Source organism: Hakea prostrata, chromosome 5 (genome assembly GCF_041222555.1).
Source record: "Hakea prostrata isolate BN-2017 chromosome 5, UWA_Hpros_2, whole genome shotgun sequence".
Classification (NCBI taxonomy): Eukaryota; Viridiplantae; Streptophyta; class Magnoliopsida; order Proteales; family Proteaceae; genus Hakea; species Hakea prostrata.
The window spans coordinates 16,079,899-16,096,361 of record NC_142604.1 but is presented as its reverse complement, the minus strand read 5'-3'; the positions used below and the strand labels follow the sequence as shown (position 1 = coordinate 16,096,361).

At 37.6% G+C, this 16,463-nt stretch overlaps 1 protein-coding gene across 3 annotated transcripts; it reads left to right on the top strand.

Moving 5' to 3' along the window:
• Positions 1-374: 374 nt before the first annotated feature.
• LOC149015423 (exosome complex exonuclease RRP46 homolog) lies at positions 375-15,771 on the top strand. 3 transcript variants are annotated; one of them, XM_089156359.1, is made up of 11 exons: positions 375-586; positions 734-818; positions 995-1,144; positions 1,245-1,389; positions 1,585-1,698; positions 3,658-3,758; positions 6,185-6,205; positions 6,370-6,442; positions 6,526-6,593; positions 8,387-8,519; positions 15,330-15,771. In XM_089156359.1, the coding sequence occupies exons 4-11, from the start codon at positions 1,284-1,286 to the stop codon at positions 15,443-15,445; spliced, it is 732 nt and encodes a 243-aa protein (XP_089012485.1). In that variant the 5' UTR covers positions 375-586; positions 734-818; positions 995-1,144; positions 1,245-1,283; the 3' UTR covers positions 15,446-15,771. The 3 variants fall into 3 exon arrangements, with proteins under 3 accessions (XP_089012485.1, XP_089012484.1, XP_089012486.1); XM_089156358.1 differs by lacking the exon at positions 734-818; XM_089156360.1 differs by lacking the exons at positions 734-818; positions 995-1,144.
• Positions 15,772-16,463: the final 692 nt, after the last annotated feature.

The following is a 16,463-nucleotide window of genomic DNA, read 5'->3' as shown; positions in this document are numbered from 1 at the left end:
TGGCGGTGATAACACTTAATGAACAATGTGCGTATCAATGATATCACTTTAGGTGATGTTTGGGTCAAAATAGGCTAGACATCGATTTTGGCAAAAAAATGACACAAAATACTCCCGAAAAAAATTCGGGATCAAAATCCTACCGAAACAAGATGAAATTTTGACCAAAATATCAGTGAATTTCACCATTTTGCCAGTTTCCACGAGGGGCGAAACGACGAAATTCGCACCTTGCCTAAGATAAAATGAAGGTATTATGGTCATTGTGTGTCTTACAATACATTCTTGTGGCCTAAAACGTAATTTTCGAATAATGGCGACCCTAGTCTTTTTTTTTTCTTCTGGTAAGGCGACCCTAGTCACCCTACCCAAGTTTAGGGATGAATGCTACAACGTAAAATTTTCAAAAATAAATAAGCAAATTTCTGAAATCTCCTCTCCGCAAAACCCTGTTAAACCCTCCATGGTCTCTTGTATTGCTCTCTGCATTCTCTGCTTTTTCTCTTTTACTTTCTCATCATCTCTGCGATCTCCTTCTCAAGACCCACACGGGGTTCAAGTTTCCTTCCCGGGTATTCCTGTCGAGGTAAATTTCTCTCTCTCTTCATGCTCTCTGTTCTCTCTTTATCTCTTCGATTACAGCTATTTCTCGAAGCTTTGATGGAATAATGAAGAACTCCATTTCAATACATATATGGATGAAGACGATAAGATGTTGGTAGTGTTTTTGCAGCTTCGAGCAGGAAGTTGCGGGGTCTGGGGATGTTAGTGGCTGTCTGCACTTTCAAATCTCTCTCACTGATCCTCTGTAGGGTTGGGTACATCATTGTCAAACCGCACAGATAGAGACCTAAATCCTTATCAGACCCCATTATAATGTTTAGCTTTTTAGTAGAATTCGTCTTCTGTTCACTCATCGATGGTTGCTTTCTTGCTCAAACCATCCAATCTAAAGCATTTCGTTCTGAAAAATATTATTTATTGTTGGTTGCAGGGATCCCATTTGCTAAACAACAAAACTGTAGATTTCAAACGTCTTTTGTTCACCCTATTTCAAACTAGGGCATTTAAGTTACATTTCTAGACAAATTTCAAGTTTTCCCACCGGAGCAGTTGGGTGTGGGAAATTTCAGCCTTGATTGAGGTTTGGGTTCTTGTTTCTTCCTGTCAATAGCTGATATTAAAGTTGGAATTTAGGAGCAGTCAACTGAGTTCTAAATGAATACTTGTTTCTCCCTGTGAAGATTTGATATTGAAGCTGGAACTTTGAGTTTTGAACAATTATGGAGGTTGATAGGCCCGACGGTCGTACAAGGAATCAGTTGAGACCTCTTGCCTGTTCTCGCAATATTCTTAACCGAGCTCATGGTTCAGCTCGTTGGTCTCAAGGTAAATACACAGAGTAAAGAAAGGATTATTTTATTTCTTATTTTACACTGAGATGAGCTACACTTCTACAGTAAGTTCTTGATTCTCTTTCTTAGGAAAAAGCTTGCAACCATTTGGACGGATTGTATATTTCTACTTCTCATCCTTGATAATGGGTTCTTGACAAGCTTTCTATGGGTGCTTTTGTCAACCTAGGTGATACAATTGTGTTGGCTGCTGTTTATGGGCCAAAAACAGGGACAAGGAAGAACGAAAACCCTGAGAAGGCCTCCATTGAGGTAATCTGGAAGCCCAAAACTGGGCAGGTGGGTAGGTACCATATTTCCTTTAACCTCTTATGCATTTTTTATGGTCCATCCCTGCAGCAGTATTTAAATATGAATCCTATAAGTTGTGATACTTGTGAAAGAAGTTGTTGAAAAACCTACTCTCTGCATAATTGAAGAATGGAAAAACCCTTTTAGTTGACCAATTGACCGACAGTTTCACTTTCCTAAAGCTCTGGTCATTAACCATATCATTGGTTGTAGTTACATTATTATTGTAAATTGACTGATGAATGAATGTAAATCATAATAATTCATTCACTCTAAGCTTTAGAATTAGTCCTTCAATATCTAGGTAAAAACCATTGAAATGGTAATTGATGTGAACCAGATTCTAGGGTTTAGTCGTTGGATTATTGCCCTAGAATCAAGCTCACTCCTGGATCCTTTTCCCTGAGAATCAGCAGTCCTCTAGGGCAGTAATTGTCTTTGATATAGGGTTAGATAGGTTTCAGCCAGGCTAGGGGACTTAAGGTTCTTATGTTTAAGAGTCGATACCTTTCTGTAATTATGGTTTCAAATCTGAAATTGTAATTAGGGTTAGGTTTAAAGGAATCTAGGGTTAACTGGGGGAATTCCAGGGTTTGGCTAGGTGAGGAGTAATGCTACTGTTTGTATTTTGGAATTTCAAATTTATTCCTGAAGGGTTAGGGTCCAGAGGGGAGGTAGAGAAGGTAATCCTAAAAGGGTTTGAAGTTTGGTTGAGGGGTTACGGAGTTATGTGACTCTTAATGAAACTGGGGTTTAGGGTTTCTAGAGGTTTAAGATGAATTGCAGAAAATTACAAAACCTAATGGAGGAAGGGTTAATAATGAAACTAAGAGTAGGAATGGGGTTGGGGGAGGGTGTGATCCCATAGGGGAAGGGAGAGGATGAAAGGGGTAGGGAATCTAGGATTTTAGAGGGGTGGGGGTTGCTGCTGCCTTGGGACAGAAGAGGGGAAAGGGAGGGTTGCGATGGGGTAGGGGTAGGGGAGGGACAGGGTTGAATTCGCTTGATTGGGAGGACTTGAAGCTGCTGTGTTGCTTGAGTATAGCTGCTGCTGAAGCTTGAAGGAGGAGGAAACTTGAAGCAAAGTGCAGAATTATATCACTCTCACAGCCGTGGGATTCCTTCTAGGAACCCATGACTCACTCTTCCTTTAATCTCAGATTTTATTCAATAACTCAAGACGGCCTGTTACATTCTATCATGGCTCATTTACAGCATACATGAAGGAAAACATAAAAGGATTTGATTTCCTAAAAGAAATCATACTAGGACTCTCTAACTTGTAATTTAAATCAAACTTAAATTCTTACTTAATTCAAGACTCCAACTCAAACAAAGATTCTATCATGTCTCACTCTAGAAAAATTCAATTTGGATTTTAAGAGTAGAGATGGAATCCTAACAAGAAAGAGACTCAAACTAGGGGATTCCTTCACGACTTTGGAATCATACCTAGACAGGGACTCTTCAATAACTTGCAAAATATTGACTGGAATTAAAAAAAAAAGTAGATCCAAAGTCCTAAAAACATGTTGGACCCAATGACACCCTAACCTTGGATTCCATGAAAATCGTTGAAATGACCAAAATACCCATGGTATGACTAGAGGCTGTTGGGTTTGGGGAGAGTAACCCTAGGCCCTGTGTTGCTCCTGGAAACAGTTTACATCAGTAATATATCATAAATTTGACACTGCAGTAAAACTGTATTTATAAAAAACCAAAATTTTTGGTTACTGACACCTATAAAATTGAGAATTTTAGAATTTAAAAGAGCATCTTATCCGTATGAACTGAAAAAATATGCAATAACATGCGTGGTGGTTTAGCCTGCTGATCCTAACAGTTGAACTCCAAGTAATTGATTATAGTGATTATTTCAAGTGTCAACTTTAGATTTTCCTAATACTCTAATTGGATATTTGTGGTTACTGCTTCTTTTCCTGTCCAGGCAAAGCAGAGAAGGAGTATGAAATGATACTGAAGAGGACCTTACAAAGTATCTGTATTTTGACCATTAATCAGAACACCACAACCTCCATAATACTTCAGGTGAACTTTGTTTTCTGCTTTATGTTGAAAATGTCGTGATCATTTATATGTGCTTCTTTTCCATATGTGATGTGTTGTGGTTGATATTAAGCTAAACTTTTAGCTCTATCAATTCAGTTATAGTTCTGCCAGAGTTGGTAGCAACTTTGGCCCATGTTTTAAATATGAACTTTGATAACATATTGGTGCAAAGGGGTTTGTCTTTCTGAAACCAGCTAGTTGACAGAGATCTACCTTGTACCTAAACCCTTTTGAAAGAGTTCAGGTATAATAGGATAAGGGCCAAAGTATGGCTTCCAGGTGGATCGGCATTCAACAATAAATGTGCTAAGAGTATTTATTGGCAAGGTTTAAAGTATCCCACTATACCATACGATACTTGCTGATACGTATCCATATTTGAACAAATCCGATACGATGCATCCCGATACATCTCTCCATTGAATTACACTAAAATACATTAACCAAAGCGATACAATACTCGATACAAGACGATACGTCTCTTAAAATCACTTGACCGATATGATACTCGATACCGATACTTTAAACCTTGTTTATTGGGAACCGACAAGCATTAAAAATTGACATTTTCTTTTACAGAGATATCTTTATGCCTTTATTAAGTTTTCTTGCACTCTTGTTTTGTTTACCAATGAATACATTGCTGTGCTGAATTGGCACTTCTGATAATTACCTATCCTGGTGTTAGTGTGTATTCAGATTGATGTCCCCCTTTTATGTGATGTCATTTCTTTACTTTTGCATGGTTCCTGATTAGAGACACTTTCTGATCCTATGGTAAGGCATCTTTAACGTAGGGTCTACCGAAAAGAGATGCCAGTGAGACATCTCCATTTGTATATGGTAAATTTGGCTGTAGTAAGGAGATAACCTGGATGTTGAGCTTATCTATTATGCCCCTTGAAGATATATTTGAGCATGTTAGTCAATACCAAGTACAGTCACATGACAACTCATATTAAATTAATTATTTCTAATTGGCTATTCTCATCAATTGCTGTACTGTCAAGAGCCCAGCCTCATAAATTAGTTACCTGAGTTGTTGCTTTCTACATACTTTTGAGTCTTACATCACTCCTATAGTCCTATTATAGACAAAAGAAAAGGTAATTTTCATTTGGACCCCCTAAGGTTTTGCCCAAGTCATTTTTAATGAAAAAAAGTGACATTTTGTATTTACCTCGCTTGTGGTATTCAAACAAGACCAACTAAGGACACATCATTAATGACCAAATGGTTTCCATTAGGTCTAGTCATTTTTATGACAAAAATGCCTTTATATCCTTTTGATTTCCTTTATTCAACTTACCAAAATAAATGTTACCAAAAAAATAAATAATAATTTTTAACAAAAAGTCGACAAAATAAAAATGATGGTTAATTTCTATAATCGGTTAAAATAATATTTTATTATATAAAATAATACTTTTTAATGTCTTAAATAGTTAAATGGGGATCTAAACATTCAAATTGAAAATTTAAAAGAAATTATTTTTAACCTCTCAAATAGTTTTAAACGTTATTTTTCTAAATAACTCCAAGTTTAGCTATTTGAGAGATTAAAAATTATTATTTTAACCAAATCATGGAAGTTAACTCTAGATATTATATTTTCAAATTTTTGTTAAAAATTATTTTTTCTTTTTTTGGTAATATTTACTTTGGTAAGTTGAAGAGAGGAAATCAAATGGGTATAAGGGCATTGTGGTCATAAAGATGGCTTAACTAATGGAAAACCATTTGATCATTAATGGTGCTTACTTAGTTTGTCTTTTTTGGATACCATTAGGGAGGCAAATGCAAAATGTCACTTCTTTGTTTTTGGTTTAAGTGTGACTTGGGACAAACTTCAGGGGGTCCAATAAAAATTATCCAAAAAGAAACTGAAGATGATTGAAAGAAGAATGGAAATTGCAAACAACAATCTCACAATGAACACAGGGTTTTACTTGGTTTGGTAAGTTCACAACGTCCATGATGAATTGACATTTGTTTTTGCTATCAATGGAGAACAGATTTGCATGCTGCTTGTCCTTACGCATCTCTCAGGTTGTGTTCAAGAGAAAGGACCTTTATTACACATTCATGGTAAAAAACCCTAAGTGGAATTAACCCACAAATCAAGCTACAGAACAAGACATCATACCCCCAATATCATAGCAACCTCTTATTCTGTGATATCGCTGGTTGCTGCAGTGTGTATCAGACTGTCCAATTGTTAAAAAATGTTGTATCCTTCCAGCTTAAATTTTTAACTTTTTACCAAAATTAAGATATTGATTTTTTTATGTATTTAATCATTACTTATTTGATCCGATGGAGAAAATGACTTGACCATGAAGTGGGCTTAAAACATTCCTGTTCTCTTCCTTACCAGATTCTGAGTTCTTCTGCTTCTTCTGCAGGTTGTCAATGATGATGGTTCAGTATCCTTTGTGGCTTTGTTTCCTGTTTCATACCGCCATATGCTTGGTAGAATTAACAAGTGGAACCTGTCATTGGTTAACTACTGATGTTTCTCATTGTATTAGCTAGATTGGTTGCTGTTTTAAGTTATTGTCCAGGAAAATCCTTGACAGAAACTCTAAAGCTTCTCCCATGTGCCATAAATGCAGCCTGTGCTGCCCTTGTTGATGCTGGAATTCCTGTAAGGCATCTTGCTGGTAAGCAAATGTTAGTGACATTCCCTCCATTTAGCCTCACGAGATTTGTGTCATTACTGATTGTTTCTTTCTGGTCTATACAGTTGCTATTTGTTGTGCTATAGCAGGAAGTGGATCCGTTATTCTGGATCCCACCAAGCTAGAAGAGCAGGTAATTCTTCTTCCTTGTCTAACTGCACCTGAGTTTCTGGTATCCTACTTTTTATTTTATCTTGCTTAATTAGTGTACACAAATGTCGCACTTCTTCTCTGGCTATCCAGTGTAATTAGTGTGCTCTGTCTGACTCATGCAACTCAATTGGAGCTTCTCTAGCTGTACTTGGTTGCCCTGATACTAAATGCCTAAAACAGATGTAAACCGAAACTATAGGGTTTACCTTGTAGGGTTGTTGCCCAAGATGTAGGTTTACTCTAGGATCCTCTTCAATAGAATTAACAGTTAATTAGGGTTTAGAATACCCTACAGTCGAAGGGAATGGGGGTGGTTATCGGTAATTTTTGTCACTTATTGTTTTGAAAGTTTTAGGGTCTGAGAGGAATTAGGGTTTCTAGGGTTGCGGGAATTCAGGAGATATGGGGTTCCTTTGTGATATGGGTTGTTAATAAAATATTTCCTAAGGGATCAGTTAGGTTATGTTTTATGGTCAAAAGATGTGAAAACCCAACCCATGGCCAGTATGGGATTAACTCCTTGAGGTGGAAGCTTTGGTTTATAGGTGTCAGAGTGAGTTGAAACTTGGAGGGAATGTAGGTAATAATATAAGAAGATGATTCCTCAAGTTTGGTCGGGTTTGGATCGCTGAATTGAAAGATATTAAGGTTCTTGTTTTTAAGGTTTTGGGAAGTATGAAAATTCAAGAAAATAATTATATTTTGAAATCAGACGGTCAGAATGGGGTTAATTTTGCATGCAAAGTCACTAGGGTTGGGGAATGAGGTTCCTAAAGTTTGGGACAGATCTAATGGTTAGATTAGTGTAGATCTGACCTTGAAATTTGGATCTCTAGATTACTCTGAAAATTCAAGAGCATAGAAAAGAAGGGTGTGGCAGGGGGAAGAGGAGGGAAGGCTAGGGATGTGGTTGGGGATGTTGTTTTCTTACTTGGGGATTGAATATGGCTGCTGGAGTTGTTGAATTGCTGCTGTATATTGAAGACCACTTGCTGAAATTGAAGAAGATAGCAACTAATTCTGCCGTGGCTGTCCCATGAAGACCATGACTTGGATTTCCTCCAAACTCAGATTTGTATTAATCAATTCAACTTGTGTATACATGGTTTGAAGGCTTTACTATAGCCTCAATAAAGAAATAAAAAAGGGCTTTAAGTTGGAAAACTAGTTAGAACTCTAATGGGCTTAACTAATTCTGACTTAACTGCCAATTGATTGAAACTTTTGACTCAAACAAGAAAACTCCATAACTAACTTTAGAGTTTAGAGGACTCCCATCCAAATTCTAAGAGTAGATATGGAATCCTAAAAGTAAGGAGAATTAAAATGGACTCAAAGTAAGGGACGGGAATCTCACCCAATGACTCTTAAATAACTAGCAAAAATTAGAAAAATAAAATAATGATATACCTAAGGTCCGGAGACACCCTGGACACAATGGGACTCAAACTTAGCTTGTTACAAATTTGAAAAATGCCCCTGGTTTGAATTAGGGCCCCTAGGGTTTGCGAATCAACCCTAGGCCCTGTGGGATTGATGGAAAATAGTTTATATCAACATTTGTCAGTAGCTATGGATGGAGATGTTCCCTAGAAATGCATTGGCAGCCACAAATGGAAAACAGTGACTATGGACCAATTATTTTGGTGTCATAATGCAACTTATTATATTTCAAATATTTTTTCCAGCTCATGCAAAAATATGTTTACTGTCTTAATCTACTTATGTCCTTCAATCTTTTAGTTACCAAGTTGCCTGGCTTATTGGCAGCAGAAAATGGAGGCTTTCACCTATTTGGTATTTCCCAATTCAGCTTTTTCTGTGCTTCCTGAAGGATCGTTACAAGTTGATGGACAGCCAATGGAACATGGAATTATTACTTCTGTTACCCATGGTGTAATTTCTGGTATTTCCCTCAATCTATTTCTTTAACTCTGTTAGGTTGTCTTGGTTGCTTTCCAATACACATTGGGGTAGGCACAGGAAGAGGGAAAATGAAGACGGTTTTGCTGCATTTCTCATTTATCAAAACAACCAAATTCTTAGGGCTTGCTTATTATAAGATGCAAATTCTGAAGGGATAACAAGGGTCTAATTTATCATATACTAGTTGATGAGAAAGTACTAAGCATGAGCAAATGAAAGAATTATAAACATTCACTCTAGGATCCAATTGGAGAACTGCGAAGAATTAATTTTTCCTGATGATATCGATAGTAGATACATATCATGATGCATAAGCCAAGTCTTCCAAACCCAAGTGAAAGGCTAAAACTAGGAAAAGGCCCTGGGATTGCTGACCAGCAGCACATGAATAAGTGGAACTGGTTCCTCCCACTTTTTGTTTGACTAGCTTATGATTTCGGTTGGGACAGGAGCAGTCTATACATTCTACCTGGCTTTAGGAACAGCTTAGTCCCTTCACTCCTGAGATAAATCGCTTCTTTTTTCAATAAGGGGCCCACAATGGTCCATGAGTCCTTGTGCAGTTTCTAGTTAAATTGACCTTGTAGTTGCTGTTTTGTTTTCTAGCATAGTTCATATTTTAAGAGTCCCCTTTATATTTTAGTTTCCACTTTGCTTTTCATTTGTTTATTTATTGTAAACAAGATCCACTACCTCTCTGGACATGTTTTTTAGGAATTTCTATTCCATATGTTCCTTTTGTGAGTTGGATATTGGTCTTTATATTTGTAAGAGCCTTTAGTTCTCAGTCACAAATGTATGAGATGGGTGGAAGCTTGGTTTTGTAGCCCTAAGTGCTATGAGATGCAGGGAGTTTAGGTCACATACTTATGTCTAAGAGATGGACCAAAGTCTCAGATGATAACCTCTTTGGTCCCATCCCGGATGATGTTTTAAGCTTGATCAAAATGCTGGATTGGCTAGAGTTGCTATTTTTGAATTTCACTTGGTAATTTTGGGTCACTGTCGTGTTTCCACATTCACCATCAGTTTCACCTGTAATTTGAGGAGTTAATGCACTCTATATTGGGGAATTGATCTAACTACCCTTGGGGAAATGGTTTGGGAATTGATCTGACTACCCTTGGAATGTTTTGATGATCACAAACCATGGTTGTCAAAGTGTTAGCCTAAGCACGCCTTGGCAGCCGCCTAGGCGTCTGGGCCCATTTTTGGGTGACATAGCCTCAAAGTTGAGGGCCAGTTACAGGATCAAATAAGCAGGCTAAGTTAGGGCTTCACAAGCCCTGGAATTAGGGTTGTAGGGGCTGTTTAGGGTTTGGGATGTATAGGGAAGAGTAGGATACGTGTTGCTAGGGCTTGTAGGCTTGGGGTTGAAGGAAAAAAATCTGAATCTGGTTACTCTCAAATTCAGATTCAATTTCAATTCTAGGGTTTAGTGGAAAATTTAGGCTTTCTAGCTCTGGAGTTCCTAGGGGCTGGCTAGGTTAGGGTTGAAAGTTGAGAAGGGTGAGGGGATGAAGTATCCACAAGGGGAAGGGATGACAATTGAGAGATCTAGTGTGGGGAAGATTAGGGAGGGTTTTGTGGAAAAAGATCAAGTGCAGGTTTAGGGCTTTTGGATGGGCAGTCGGGGTGAGGAATGGGATTGAATGCTAGGGAAGGAAAAAGGGGGTGTTTGGTTGTTGGGGGGGGGGGGAGATTATTTGCAAGGGGGTGGGAGTTGGGGTAGGGGTTTAGGAGATATGGGAGTTAGGTTTTTGGAGAGAAAGAAGGGGTGCCGCAGGCTTTGATAGGGGGAAAGTGTGGGGATGCTCTGCTTAACTGATGTAGAGCTTGAGGAAGACAAATTGCAAGAACAAGGACCTCAACTACGCTGCTGCAGGGTTTCCTCCCTTGGGAGCCCTCACTCCACCTGATCTTTCCTTCAAACAGATTTTGTTAATCATCAAAGCTGATTTGATTACATGTGTTGGGCCATATTATAGCCTTACATTGAAGGATTCCTACGAGGTCTCAAATTGGAAAGCAAAGCAAACAAGGACTTCTAAAATAATTAGGAATGCTACTCCAATTAGAACTCTTCCTTATCTCAACCTAGAATTATTCAAATTACACAATAAGACTAGGGCTAGACTCCTAGTGAAATTTGAATAAGCTGATTGCCCACTTCCAGCTGGATGATGTCCATCCAGCTCCCTAGATTAGGATTTTTATGAACTTCACATTCTGGGTTGTAACTTGTAATTCATAACTTTATTTTCTGTTTTTATTTGGTACTCCATTACTTGAGGGGGAGCATATACTACGCCCACTACTCCATCCATTTAGGGGAGCCGTCCTTTTTGACTTGACAAGAGGGGAGAAGTAGGATATGGGTCAATTTGTTATATCTTGCTATATCCTATTGGCAAAATGAAAAACTGAATCTTCATTCTTGAGTTGAGAATTATATGATCAATGTTGTTGACAAATCCTTGTTTATATAATTTTGTCTCTATTGAATCATATGTATTTGTCATCGTCAAAAAGGGGGAGATTTTTACCACCACACCAGGATCCATGCGGATTGGGGGTTGGGGTGGTTGACGTAGATGCTAAGATGTTCAGCATTTAATATGCTAGAGGAGCTAACAAGACCAGGGCTGGTTCACTTCTCCAGTTGGTGAACCAAACCCTTGGGCCATGGGGCAACCAACTCTAAGTTGGGCCTGCCAAATTGGGCTCACAGTTGCTGGGTCTCCCAAAACCCAAATCATGAGGGTATTTTTGTCCTTATTGATTAAGTCTTAAGTCTTTACGTGAAGGGGGCAGTGATTTTTTCAAACCTCATGAACTGAAACAGTGCTGGGTAGAATTTACTGGAGCCTTTTTGACACTAGAAGGATTTCTTATTAGAGGCTTTGCTGCAGATCCAGCCCCAAATTAGTTTTTTTCCCCTAAGAATAGGCCTTGAGTTGGGTCATATATGTGGTGGGCCTTAATGGATGGGTTTGTAATTCCCCATAGAATGGACCTAAGACTTGGGTACATGGATTGAGTACAAAAATTCCGTACACTCAGTTTTTAATTTTTGTCTAGTCCTTATTAGAGTTGATACATATTATTAGTCCTTATTAAAGTTTATGCATGTTATTTAATTAGTCCTCATTAAGGCTATGCATGTTATTTAATTAGTCCTATTTATAGTTGATGGAGAGTCCTTATAAGGGTTGTTGAGTTATGAAACCCAATTCCAATTAGAGTTTGTTTTAAAATTCAGTTAAGTCGTGAGAGTACAACTGGGATTCCTATTTTATTAGAAAACTGCATTTGTTAAGGCTATAAATAGCCACCCATCACATTTAATAGCTACACAGAGTTCAATAAGATCAGCTATTGCAGCCTATGTGTGTTTTTCTTGAAGAATAATATGCTCCAGCAGTGGTAAGGTCATCTCCACATGCTCTAGTGAAAGGGTCTCTAGTGAAGCTAAGCTGAGATTCGTCTACGGCTGTAGATTTAACTTGCCTTCAGTTCTGTCCACCATTATCACAGCTCACCAGGAGGTTTTTCTTCCAAGTATTTGATAAGCCAGCAATCTCCCATCTCCCTTCCATCTCACCTTTTATTATTTTTCTTGAATTTCTGGAATTTTCAAACTCTTTAAAACCCCCCATGATAACTCCCAATTTAGCCATCACTTTCCAGCTGACTGAAGGGATCATATCTCTATATTATTCTATATTCTGTCCAAGATTTAACCCATTCTAACTCCTATAGATCTCACTTCCACTCTAAAATATTCATCACATATCTCTAAGAACAAGAAACCCTTTTTTGATCCCATTTGAGTTGGTTCTCCTAAGGATCTTGGAAGACTGGCTCTCATTCATTTGAAGCTACATCAGGCTTGTGCAAGTACCTTTAAGTTGGGGTTCACAAGATATCAAACTGCTCTTGGAGAAAACTGACAACTTTAGGGTTTCTAATTATGTCATTTCCTAGTTTGTGTTTTCATGTAAGCTTCTAGTTTCAGAATTAAGAACTTTCTACTTTTTGGAGCAAGCCATGTGCTTTATAAGCTGCAATTAGACTCCCCAGGATTTGAAAATCATTTAATGAAGCTTTGTTTTTCGTTCTATTCTCTTGTCCATGTTTGAGTAATTACAAGAGCTAGGGCACTGCTGTGAGAGCTAAACATCTAGTGGTTTAGGTCCTTTAGGATCCTTGCTGAGATTGAGAGAGCTGAACTCCTTCTATCCCTTACTTTCTGTTTTACTAGCATGCTGTTGTTCTCTTGGTCAACTCTTCTGGAGCTGTGATTGTGCTGCTGCTGTTGCCTCCATCTCTAACCTGTTGGGTTTAGTTGTCTTTCAATCCATATCATTTTTCCTTCAATCTCCCCCATCGTCTCATGCGCACCTATTTTCTACGTAAGTGGAAACTTTTTAATTTTAGTCACCTCCATAAATGGAGTTCCAACTATCAAAATTATTCCAAAATTGCAGCACCATCCTACCACCTGCAGACCATCCAATCTAATTTGGTTTTGTGAGTATCTTGGGACAAATTACTGTAAATTTTATCTGTACATTAGTGGTTCTGAGCACTGTCAAGTTGCTATAAAAAATTTCCCATTTCAACCCAAAATAATTTACTGATAGGTCTCCTTGTTGCATCATCAGTTTTTCATGAATCTTCAGGTTTAGTTATTCGACGGTAATCTCTAGCTTAATCTTCTTGTGTTATGTGGTTCTCATTCACAAGTTATTTCTTAAAACTTGAACCAGCTGTGCAATAGAGATTTTGGGCTGCTGTTTATTCTGTTGGGTTGGGATTATTTTCTGTATTGTTGCAGTATTGAAGGGTGTTTTAAAGGCCATTTTGACCTAGTGTGGTATTATTTAAATACTGTGTTTTAGTTCTTAAAAACAGTCGTTGTTTGGGGTTTATATGTGACCCTACTTTGGTTATGATATTTCATATCTATCCCCTCCATTAAGGAATGCTGAAGTATCAGGTCAGCAGCTGAACTGGAAAAACTGTTGCCAAACCCTTACATGGATTTTAGAAACTTAAATATTCAATGTTACAGCAGGACATTCAACTGCAAGCAACATGGTATGCTTTGTCTGGTTGTCATGAATACTGATTATTGATTAGCTTGGGTGTCCACCGTAAGAGACACGTAATCAACGGTTCTCACATTGTAGACTGTGGGTGGGTAAATTAGACAGTCCACAAGTAGTAAGTCACAAGTATGGGAACATATAGAAGGATTAGTGCACTCGTTTAGTCTTAGGAGAAAATACTAGCATAGGAAGCGTGACCTGAATGGATGCCTTGTGAGGGTTAACATAGGCTATGAAATTGTACGTGGAAGATGTGTTTTGGAGAGAGGATCTCTTCTAAGGTGGGCATCATAGTATCCAAATAGTTTTCTTCTTTAATTAAAAGGTCTGATGGGCTGTCATGTAAGGATTGTAAGGCAAAAATGGGGGATTGCCAAACCTGAGAACATAAATTAGTGGGAATGAGTATATGTTTCATTATGCCTCACTGTGGATTCATAATTTAACCAACTAAAGGAGAAATAAAAGTAGAGCCTCTTGATCTTTTTTTTTTTGGAAATTTAGAATCCCAAAACTATGAGTTGCAAACAAGGGACTGATTCCTTTTAAGGTTTTAATATAGATAATAAGCTCGGAAGAAGGCCTGCAATCTTAATCTCATTTGATAAATAATCTCATTTGACAAATTTCATCCGAATTCTCATTTGATGGTTGGTCCAACCAAGTGGTTTTGCTGACTGTTTTTGTTGTAGTTAGATGCACAAAACGGCAAACCATGGTGAGGCCTGGATTTTATTTGTGGTAGCTCAGTTTGGAGCCTTGCTACTGTTGGAGTATGCCTCGGGTAGAAACTTCAATCTAATGGTCATGAATGAAAATGCAGTGCATCAGTGTAAATATCAGCTTTTTATATTACGCTCTAGACCTTTTGATTTTCTAAATTTTCATTTTTAAACCCACAATTCATGCGATCGAAGGAAACTCTCCCTTGAGAACCTAATTCGCACACGTCCACCCTTCAAAACTGCAACCTTCATCCTGTTGCTCTCTTCTCTTGTCAACCGAATCACCTCTTTTTGAAGATCTTTGGTTTCTGTCACTTTCATTCCTTTAGCATACTTCTTAGAGAAACAGAAATCTCTCTATCAATGCTTTTCGTGTTTCCTACCAATCCATTGGACGAATTGACACCCTTATTAGCCTTTCCCAATGCCTCCGTGTAAACCCTTTGTACTCCCAACATATCTTGACCGTTAGATTAAAAGGTCTTGAGCGTATTATAAAAAACTGATATTTACACTAATACCTTGCGCGTTTTCATTCATGACAGTTGGGTTGAAGTTTTTGCACGTGGCATAAATCTAAAGATGGCATGGTTACCAGCCAGGCTACCACAAATAAAAATCTGCAAGGCCTGGAGTATGACTAGTATTTCACTTGGTTGGATTTTATGATGAATAAATTTTTTACCTCAGATGTTGCATTGCTGTGAGGTTTTTTCCCCTAGATATTTTTGTTGACAGTCTCTAGTCATATAAGCATGAGTTTGTACTGTAATTTTCCTTATAATGTATCTTGCAGATAAATAACTATAAATGGAAAATTTTTGGTTCCCATTTGCCTTACCATTGTTATGTACTGCAAATGCTCAGGCCATATTGTGTGGTATTTATTTAGTATTTTTGTTTGGAGATAGTTTTATGCTAAACTATTTTTCTTATCTTAATCTTGTTCAGTGGATGATTATCTTTTCTGCTTAGAACGAGGCCAAGCTGCTAGTGCAAAGATCTCTGATTTCCTTAGGAGAAGCTTGCAATCAAATGCCCCGAGCGACACACCAAAGGCGGCATAGCTTCTGACTTCATTCTGATATTGTGACAAGGATATCTACATTCACACTCATGTTTAGTATGTACTGGTTGATTTAATTTATATAAGATTTAAACTTGAAATGAAAAGAAATCTTATCCATATTGATGCTCTTAAACTTTACCTAGTTGGTCCTCAAAATCTCTCATCCTCCTACAAATTTTTCATTCTACAAAAAAGTTGACAGAAAATAGCTTGAGGTTGCTTTAAAATTTTCAAATGGATGGATCAGTTACTTAAGTTTTATCAATTTATAGTTCAGATTGTATGTAAAAATATGTAATGGAACATTTTTCTCTAACCGTTGATGTTGATATGGCCATCTGGGTGATTGTCCCTTGAACTTACCCAAAAAAGAAAAAGGAAGAAGAAGAAGAATGTCCCTTGAAACAATAACATTTTAACCTGATCTTAACCTGATCTATGTTTAAAATGAGATTTTTAGACTCTTTTGAAAGCTCACCATAAAATGTAATTTTTTTTTTGTGTTTTCCAAAAGTGTGGGGGCCCCCCCCGCCGGGGGGGGGGGGGGCCGGCCGGGGGGCGCGCTGCGCCCCCCCCGGGGGGGGCTACCGGACTCGTGGACGTGTATGAAGTATATGATTTGTTTGCTAACAACACCACCAAGCGTTTCTATTGGGAAAAGTATTTTTTAATTTTTCTGGAAGAAAATTACTTTCACAGGCGTTTGGTTTTTGGAAGCAAAAACAGTAAAATGAAGCTTTTTAGCAAGGTTCGTTTAGAATGTCACATTCTATGAATATCCCTATTTAAAGTGTTTTACTTAATTTTAATTTATGTCTTCAAAAAAATTGTTTCTTGAAGCAAAAATTTGTATACCTTTTTCTTACCGATTATTATCCATCCGATAAAATTAATTGATTAAGTTACTTATTTAGATTTATTTTTCTTATTTTTATAAATTTTTTACCAGTGATATGTGATTATTTTTCTAGATTTTCTACTAAAATAGCTACCAAAATTGCTAAAATTTTAAATTT

Coding starts and splice junctions, on each gene's coding strand:
- LOC149015423 (XM_089156360.1), top strand. CDS start 1,284: ATGGAGGTTGATAGGCCCGACGGTCGTACAAGGAATCAGTTGAGACCT. Junction 1,390..1,584: donor TTCAGCTCGTTGGTCTCAAG/GTAAATACACAG, acceptor TTGTCAACCTAG/GTGATACAATTGTGTTGGCT. Junction 6,443..6,525: donor TCCTGTAAGGCATCTTGCTG/GTAAGCAAATGT, acceptor TGGTCTATACAG/TTGCTATTTGTTGTGCTATA.